The 10000-nt window shown below is 44.0% G+C and overlaps 2 protein-coding genes across 3 annotated transcripts in view; one reads left to right on the forward strand and one right to left on the reverse strand.

Moving 5' to 3' along the window:
- Positions 1-5170, reverse strand: part of LOC308089862 (clathrin interactor 1-like) — a 51309-nt gene extending 46139 nt beyond the window's left edge. For both annotated transcript variants that reach the window (XM_080434805.1, XM_080434804.1), the window contains exon 1: positions 5018-5170. In XM_080434805.1, the coding sequence (XP_080290931.1) occupies positions 5018-5058 (41 nt within the window). In that variant the 5' untranslated portion in view covers positions 5059-5170. The remainder of the gene's footprint in view (positions 1-5017) is intronic.
- Positions 5171-7603: 2433 nt separating this feature from the next.
- On the forward strand, positions 7604-8506 carry LOC308090798 (putative divalent cation/proton antiporter TMEM165; the record flags this gene model as incomplete). Its single annotated transcript, XM_080436061.1, has 1 exon — positions 7604-8506. One exon carries the CDS (start codon positions 7604-7606, stop codon positions 8504-8506), a length of 903 nt encoding a protein of 300 aa, XP_080292187.1.
- Positions 8507-10000: the final 1494 nt, after the last annotated feature.

Consider the following 10000-nt stretch of genomic DNA (forward strand, 5'->3'; position numbering starts at 1 on the left):
GCGCTGTGTGTGCTGTGTGTGTGTGCTGTGTGCTGTGTGTGTGTGTGTGCTGTGTGCTGTGTGCTGTGTGCTGTGTGCGTGTGCGTGTGCGTGTGTGTGTGTGTGTGTGTAGGACATTGAGAAGAAAAAAAAGAAGAAAAAAAAACACCAAGCGCCCACGACTTCCTGGCCTCTTTGTTCTGCACGCTTGCTTGCTGCTGTGTTTGTTCTGTGCATATACTGTGTGTGTGTGTGTGTGTGTGTGTGTGTGTGTGTGTGTGTGTGTGTGTGTGTGTGTGTGTGTGTGTGTGTGTGTGTGTGTGTGTGTGTGTGTTGCCGCTGCAGACCTGAACAGTCCTCTAGCAAACACACCGTCAGAAGCGCTGCAACATGAAACGTGCTCTTACCCCCCTTATAGCCCGTCTCTAACCCTGCTTTTATACCTTTCCTTAACCCCTCTCAACTCGCCTCCATTCCTCGCCTCCTCTCCTACTCCCCTAGCCCTTTCCTGCTCCTTCATCTCCCCTCGTCTCCTCCGGCCCTTCCCTGCTCCTCTCCCACTCCCATTCTCCTCTGCTCCTGTTCGACAGAAGAAGAAAGAAGTGTTTGTACTTTTCTTTTTTTTAAGAGCCTGGCCTTTGTATCGTTCTGGTCGAATTATCGGTCATTATTTGTCTTTTTTGATAACATCGATATTGGCAATTACGTAACAGATGTGTCCCAATCATTATAGTTGAAAAATAGATCTACGAGCTTGTAGATCTGTGATTTTGGAATACGGCTTAAGTTTTGTGTTTACGTTCATTTATTTGTTTGCTTATAAGATCATTCTTCTGAAATAGAAACTTCAGAAAAGTTTGAAATTCAAATCCAAGTTTTTCAAATTGATTTTTTTTTTTTGGACAAAATATCGGTCAAAACATCGATAATCAATATGAGGTGGTCTACGACTCAAAATCGGGATTGGCATTGGACCCAAAACTCGGTCAGCATCGGTCGAGCTCTACTTTTTTTCACAGCAGGTTTGTTTTGTTGGGTGTAGGGTAGAGAACGACCTGACTCCTAACCTGCCGAAAAACCCAAGGCTTGCTTCCACTGGCAGCCCTGTTCACATACACCCATAAAAGAATCTATTCACCGCATCCGATCAGCCATGACAGCCGCGCCGAGGCCTCGTATCGGTTACCCCACCTGGGCTGTTGGCTGGATCTATGCGCTGCTCCATTCACATCCGCCTTGTCTTATATCTCTTAATGCCTGGCCTGTTTATTCTCCTGTCTTAATGCGGCCTTCCCTTCCACCCCAATGATGGGCTGTACAATGCATTATGGTTATGCTAGCACAGCATTAATAAAGTGGTTCAAAATAAAAGTTAAGCTCACAACACACACCCTAATGCGTTGTTGTGAGCTTCTAGATCGGCTATTTTCGTCGTATGATTACATTTTAATATCATTTTAGAACACTTTGGCATGGTATAAGATCAAGCACAACCTTGGCTATTCATAGAGAACCATTGGGGCCAATAACAGCATTTATGCTTGCACGTTTCCGGAGGCTGCAAGTGAAAAAAGATTGTGCAGAGCAGATTGTTGGCAGAAAAAATTATAGAGTGTGCAACGAAAGAATAGCAACGATCAATAAATACATTATAATAAATGATTTCAGTATTGTCCTGTGACACATAATTTTTCTCTGCACTACTTACAGTATGTGAGAGCAATCCATATAGTATAGTTCATTCAGATTCAGTGAATATAAATATCAAGAGATACTGGCACAATCAATGCAAGAAACTTTCTCTCTTTGTTAAATCATTAATATTAGCAGTTCAGTATTTGGCTAATTCCGCCAATCAGATAAAAAAAATCAGACCCAAAACCACAACCCAGTTTTCGGTCCGGTTTAGCTGATTATAGAGTAGTGGGTCAAGCATTTAGGCAACGCCTAAAGACTGATGGACAGACTGTAAATGGCCAATATACACAGCATCATCAGCCACCCAAAGACTTGGCTGTCTCTCTATCTTTAACCACAACATATTCTGTTAAAATAAAGGCTCTGTCTTTAGTTGCTTAAAGAAGAAGCTGGTTTCCACTGAAAACGGAACTGCTTTGAAGACGCCACCAGGCCCCCTCCCATCTTGGTGTGCTGCCATACCAACAACAATACAGAAACAACACAGCAGGATCTCAAAAAGCCAGTGATCAAAGACACCACGACAGAGAGTCAAAGGCGCTGTACTATGTGTCTGAAGTCTGAACACTGAACTGAAATGCTGTGGTGATGTTGTTAACAGTGTTGCAGTGATGCTGGTGTTTGTGACAGAGGTGACAGAGGTGAAACACCATCCTAATGGACCAGGTACCTCAGGCTCAAGTCATGAACAAATACAGTTGACCTCACAGTGAAATCCACAGGCCAATGTGGGACATTTACAGGAAGGTGTAGATTTAAGGATGAGATATTCACCTAAAGTACAGAACGTCAAATCATCACAAACTACAATATTGTGGGTAATCTTTGGCCCTGCGTCATCTCATTTCATGGGACTTTTGAGATTTCAGGGGACATGTTTATTTCTGATAATGCCATACATGTTTTGTATTGCCATTGTCATTGCTGGGCAACACTTATATGATAATAGATAGACTTATATTGTGTTGTCTTTTCCTGGTTTTAAATACTGCATGAAGTGATCTGAACATTCCTGACAGTTCTAGCTGTGCTATTACTTGCCTTTACCCAATTGTTATTACTGATGATCCTTTATCAACAATCTCATTGTGTAAATATTCATCACAATATCAATATTTAGGTACTGGTCAAAGATGTGACCGAAGTTTGTCCATGTCGCCCTGCCTACTGCACTGTACTGTTACAGTACACGTGCTTTCGTTCAGTAACATTGTATCAAATAAGAAATAATAGAAACAGCATTAACAACAAAGTCTAAAAGCCAGTGGGTACCCTTATTCAGCCTCCAAGCATACAGTTATGGTACACATATACAAAAAGGACCAAAGGGTCCTCTTCTATAAGCTAATGTTGATAGTAAACAATAGCCAGATATGGGTTTATGTTTGTAGTATGTATGGATGGATGGTTGAGTTGGCTGACACAGACAAAATCAAATAATGATATGTCTGAGCAGATATCTCGATATCTTTGTTGTGTCATGGGTGTGACCATGGGGGGCATCATGATGAGGCAAGGTGGAGACAGACAGACAGACAGACAGACAGACAGACAGACAGACAGACAGGCAGGCAGGCAGGCAGGCAGGCAGGCAGGCAGGCAGGCAGGCAGACAGACAGACAGACAGACAGACAGACAGACAGACAGACAGACAGACAGACAGACAGACTGACAGACAGACAGGCAGGGCGTGATGCCTCTGCACCAGCAGACAGGGTTTAAGTGTTTGCACTAGGCTAGTGGAATTAGCCTGCTGCTTGCAGCATACATTGCTTGCATCCCAATGGTCGGTGTGATCAAATTTAAGATGAGCTGTGGTTTTTGTGTTGCCATAGTAACGTTAGTGTGTGTGCGGTGTAGGCTACATGATGCTACCAGTCCTAAAGAGTACTAGATCATCAACCATGCATTGTGTCCATGCATGAAACACAGGCTATAGTGTCTGCTAGCTTAATACCAGCTAACAGCTGAGCTGAGAGTCTGCATGTGACGTCACAGAACAGAGGGCCGTTATGGTGATGGGTGCCATAGCCCAGAGGGACAGCCGCGTTGTGATTGGTTAGTTAATTATACAATTTAGTACCTTAATGTAAACACAATCTAAAAAAATCAATTAAGGGTCCATTTGGTTACATTTGTATACCGTCTGAGTTAAGTTAATAATTAGTTAAATTAAATTGATAATTCATTCATTGATCTATTCTAAGTAAATGGCATGAGCCCTCTAGTCAACAAATAACAGAGGGTAACCGGAAGGCTCGCCCAAAACACGCTCACCCCCATTTTTTTCGCCTACCAGCGGTTCTTGTATTCTTGTTTTACTGAGGATAAGGTTAGAAATAAGTTTAGGGTTAGCCATAGTTTGACTGAGGTTACTTTTAGGAATAAGGCTAGTTTTAGGCATAGTTTACTGAGGTTACGTTTAGGAATACCAGGTGAATACCACCAGATTTGCCCCGAGGCGACTGTGTTTTGAGGCTAGCGTTTTTGTATTCATTACCATAAGAGTAAAATAAGAGTGCAAAGAAAAATAATAAGTACTACAGGCTGGTTAACCAGACGAACACTAACTTAAATAGCAGTAAACATAACCAACAAAAAACATAACATGTTTTATAACATTAATTATTTTTCGCAGCATGATTACACTATTTTTTCCATCGAAAAAACTAAGTACATTTACTCAAGTACTGTCCTTGAGTACAATTTTGAGGTATTCTTACTTTACTGGAGTGTTTCCAATTTTCAGTAGGTTTACTTCTACCCCACTGCATCTCAGAGGCAAATATTGTACTTGTACTCCACTACAATTATTTGAAAACTTTAGTTACTAGTAGTTACTTTGTTTTTATTATTATAACACATACATTAACCTCTTCAGCATTATATATATTTTGGGCGTTTGAAAATACATCATCACAACGCATTGTGAGCTTGTAGATCCGCTATTTTTAAAAGATTTGTATACATTTTAAAACTTGGGAAATGGGGACATTCTGCATAATGAGTACTTTTATTCTTATGCCAATACTTTTGTACTTTTACTAAAGTAAATTTTCAATTCCGGACTTTTACTTAAACAGAGTATTTCTACATTGCAGTATTGATACTTTTACGCAAGAATTTTTGTTTGACTTTTTCCACAACTGAGCGTATTGCATCTGTGTAATCCACAGAGACTCTCCTGCTATGACAACCACCTTTTTTAGCCAATCACGCCGCAACCGTCTCTCTGGGCTATGGGGTGTAAAGATCTACTCCAGCTGAGCTACAGCAGGCAGCAGGCAGCAACAGCAGCTAGCAGGGTTAGCTTAGCTCAACCGTGCACCGTTATACTCACGCTTTATCAACTAGTTCTCTGACTTTCCACATGTTTAGCATGTCCCCGTGGGCCCGCCGCGTCGATCCCCCGTCGCCCCGCGTCTCCCAGCCGGCTCCAGATGCAGCAGATCCCCCGGTGAGACGGTCCTCCCTGCCTCCTCCTGACGGGGTGATGATGGTGAGGGTGATGATGGTGGTGATCAGTGTTGCCAGATTTTGCAAGAGAAACAAGCAACCAGGGTTGAGTGATTGAATACTTTATTTAGAAAAGACATGGAAACAGTACATGGAAGTACAATTCACAATACAAGGTCCTCTAAACTGGGTTGCTCATAAAAGCACAATGGCTTATTTATATAGATCCCCTTTCCCCACACACTCAAATCACGATGATGACATTTAAGAAAACAGACAAATATTGGCTACACTAAGTATGCAGAGCGTCATACAATCAGCCTACAGGCTACTGGTATGAAAAACAAGAAATATGTACAATAGACAGTTCGAGGAGGAGGAGATGGGGGGGGGGGGGAGGGCGGTTAAGAGACTTTGACAGGGGCCAGTTTGGAATTGCAGCCTCCTGATTCCTGAAGGTGTTTTAGGGCAGTTTTGAAAGTGAGTAGGGTTTTACACTCCTTTACTCCCTTAGGTAGGGCATTCCACATTTTTTGTTGTATAGCTTGAGAAAGAGTTCATTCCCTTGTCTTTGAAAACAAGCCCAAAAGAAGCAACTATATTCCTCCACATGAGGGCATTTGAAATACAAGCTCACAACTGAGCTTGTAGATCTGCTATTTTCAAAAGAATCTTGAAAAAAGTGAAAAACTAATTAAATGTTTTTTGAAACTTTTAACAACGCAAATCAATCAATCAAATAAGTAAAAAAAAAAAAAACGCAACCTGCAACCAGTGCCACCAACATTTACAAGCAACTTTACAGAAAGACAAGCCCAAAGTTGCTTATAATAAGCAGACATGGCAACACTGATGGCGGTGATGATGAGGAGCTCCTACCGCTGCTAATGGGATGGACCGGCCCCTGTTGCCCAGGCAACGCGCGTTACTGCCTACGTCACGGATGCGTAGAAGATGGTCTGAGAGAACAGTACCGAACAGAACCTAACAGAACAGAACAGAACAGAACAGAACAGAACAGAACTGAACTGAACTGAACTGAACTGAACTGAACTGAACTGAACTGAACTGAACTGAACTGAACTGAACTGAACTGAACTGAACTGAACTGAACTGAACTGAACTCAACATGTTAACCAGTGGTGAGAAAAGTACTCTAATTTTGTACTTAAGTAAATGTATCAATACCGCAATGTAGAAATACTCCAGTAAAGTAAAAGTCCCTCCAAATTGTACTTAAGTACAGTACTTGAATACATTTACTTTCCACCACTGATGTTAATTATAAAAAAGAAAAATATCTTAGCAGCTGAAAATGAACCCCATGCTGCACACCACTACATGCTCACATCCGAATAAAACAAATGAACCACTTAAACCCCAGCATCAGTATTGTGGGGAAAGCTTTCGCAGAAATGGCAGATCGACATAGTACAGAGCCCAGATCTACAAGCTCACAGCTTGTAGATCTGCTATTTTCAAATAAAATCTTGGGGGGAAATTATAATAAGCAGACCTGGCAACACTGCCTTTATCAAGCTTTTATAGGGTGAGTGATCTCTCCTCGGCAGGGGTGCAATGCTCACTGGATGGCCTTGCATGCCGTGCCGGAACCTATTTGACCAGGAGCACACGCAGGCACATGCATAGATTTAAAACTACTTTAAATTCGCACCTCAACAAAGTTTTCAAAGGCTCCCGACTCACACCTAGCGAATTAACATAGGAATAAGCCTAGATGCATATCAATTGTCCATTGTGTGACTTGCAGTGTAGGTGTTAAGCGACGTGCGCGTCACGTCATTGAAATAGAGTGCAAGAACATACCAAATGAGCATTGCATGCCTGCTCCTCGGTGCTAGTAGCCAATACCATAAACACATTGGTTCTCAAAGTTGGGGTCCCCCAGTGGTCCTTGAGGGAGTTCCAGGAGGACTACATCATAATGATTGATTGTTAACCAAGTGGGCATTTAAAGGTTTGTAACTCTGACAGTGTACAAGTGGAACCGGTTCCCCACTGCCAAAGTTATGGGGGTCCGTGGCCTAATTCATACCAAACTGTGGGGGGTCCTTGAAATGTAAACGTTTGAGAACCAAATACCATAACACATACAGTACAGGTGAGCCATCTGTGTCCTGTGTTTTTGTGCTGCAGTGCTGCTATCTATGACAACTGAATCTCCCTCATGGGAGCAATACAGGTCTATCTATCTACTTTAAGTTTAACCAATAACTAAACAAAAAACAAATCCCCCAAATGAAATTCCCTCCAGTTGGCTTGGCCCAGTGACGTCAGCGATGACGTTACCAAGTTTATATAAGCGGGGACGAGTGTTCCTGGAAGAAAGTATTAATCTACTTATCTAATACAAAGTCAACAAATCAAATCACATTATTTACACAAGAATACCACGCAAGCCCAGTTGATCCTCTGGTTTGTGTCGATCCGTGTTGCTTTCTTGTTGGACATGCCTCTCATGGGAGATGGATGGCCTGTTCGAGGTGCGTTCCGTGTCCTGGTGCTGCTGCTGGCCGTCGTTGTGTTGCAGGCCGCCGTTTTGTCGGCCGCGGTTATTCCCACCATCCCAAAGGAACACACGGTGCTCACAGAAGTGCTCCGACCACAGAGAGCCCTGAATGGAGAAGATGACCCAGGCGAAGGGAACCTGGGCTTCTTCCACGCCTTCGTGGCGGCCCTCTCGGTCATCGTCGTCTCCGAGCTGGGAGACAGGACGTTCTTCATCGCCGCCATCATGGCCATGAGCTACAACCGGCTCATGGTGCTGGCGGGAGCCATGCTGGCACTGGGCTTCATGACCTGCCTGTCGGTCCTGTTGGGCTACGCCACCATCATCGTCCCCAGGATCTACACCTACTACGTCTCCACGGCTCTGTTCGCCGTCTTTGGCGTGCGGATGCTGAGAGAGGGCATGAGGATGAGTGCCGACCAGGGGCAGGAGGAGCTGGCGGAGGTGCAGGTGCAGATCAGGAAAAAGGACAAGGAGCTCCAGCGGAATATGCTGGCGGGCGGGACGGCGGACATGGGCACCGTCACGGGGGCCACTCCGCCTCAGGGCAAGTGGCACAGCTTCGTCTCACCCATATTCCTCCAGGCGTTCACCCTCACCTTCCTGGCGGAGTGGGGCGACCGCTCCCAGCTCACCACCATCATCCTAGCCGCCACTGAACATCCCGTTGGAGTGGCGGTGGGCGGTACGCTTGGACACGGTCTGTGCACAGGACTGGCTGTGATTGGAGGAAGGATGGTGGCCAAGAGGATCTCCGTCAAGACTGTTACGATCATCGGAGGGATCGTTTTCCTGGTCTTTGCCATCTCTTCCATTTTCATCAAGCCGGATTTTGACACTTGATTTGTACGATAAGACTCAACCCCAGTCAGTGCAGCTGGATTCTGCTCAGTGTGACACCATGTGCTAAAGATGGGCTTCAACACCCTGCCCCCCCCCCCCAGTCTTTAACCCAGGAGCCCCCAAGGCTGCCCTCTGAGCCCCCTTCTCAACTCTCTGTACACCCACAACTGCATGGCCAACTGACCCTGACGCCAACCAGCTGGGGCATGCATTTCCAGCTTGCATAGTTCCTGACTCACATCGTTCCCAACTTGCGTGGTCCCCTAGTAGTCTAAGTGTTTATTTTTTTTTGTTTATTTTTTTAAAAAAATTGAATTTTGACATTTTTTACGTATGACTGACTGACATGACCAAGATGCCAGGCATCAGGTTGTAAGTGGTAAAGGGTGTGGAAGTGCGTGCGTGTGTGAGTGCACAGCGAGAGAGGACCTGCTGACTGATGGGGCTCTCTCCTTCATTACAATGATCTAATACAGTGGGTCCCAAACTGGGGGGTCTCAAAATTATTTCGGGGGGTCCTCAGATGATCAGCCTAATGTGCAACTCTGTTTTCTCACTCGACAGTAAGCAAACCATCATACAGTATAAGTATATGCAGGGTATCTGCACATTTCTAAAGTTCCAATTTAGTAACTTTTAATACCAAATTGGCCCACAACACGTGAGCTTGTAGATTTTACAATGTTTATCTGTGGAACCAATTTCAAGTGCTTGTCAGGGTGGGGGTCCCCAGTTGAAATATGATTATTTAGGTGGTCCCCAGTTCAAATGGGATTATTTTGTGGGGTGCCCAGTTCAAATGTGATTATGTTGGGGGCTCCCCAGTTCAAATGTGATTATTCTGGGTGGTCCCCAGTTCACATGATTATTTGGGGGGTCGCGGCCTGAAAAATATGTATTGCACCAGCTCAGTTAAAACAAAAAGACAATTAAAAGAGGCCGATGACTATGCCACCTCGAAAATAAGGAGTCTAGGACTCCGTTTGTCTATTCTCTGTGTGGTTCAATGCAAACAAACAAAGCAGATTTGCATAACATTATTTGATAACTAGGGCAACGCCCGTTGGGAACGCATGCGCCTTCAGTTATGTTATGTAATATCTGTTTGTGTACCCGTTGTCAGAGTAGTACTTAAACCCTATATGGTGTTTTCTGTTATTGTGTGGAAAGATTTTACAGAAAGTAGCTTGTCGCTATTTCCTGCGAGAGCTTTCCCCACAATACGGATGCTGGGGTTTAAGTGGTTAGTGGGCATAGACAGACAGACAGACAGACAGACAGACAGACAGACAGACACAAAGACAGACACAAAGACAGATATAGAGATTTGTGGATTTATAGATATTTCTGGACAACAGCTGATCCGATCGACTTCCCACTTGGCATTACACTCCCTTGGTTGATAATGCTACTAATTATGCAGCTAAATGCAATTGTTAATTAGTAGTACTAATTAACAATTGCAGCACCTTTTCTGACGTGAAAGCAAATCAT

This window comes from Gymnoscopelus braueri, assembly GCF_963280865.1.
Source record: "Gymnoscopelus braueri genome assembly, chromosome: 8".
Classification (NCBI taxonomy): domain Eukaryota; kingdom Metazoa; phylum Chordata; class Actinopteri; order Myctophiformes; family Myctophidae; genus Gymnoscopelus; species Gymnoscopelus braueri.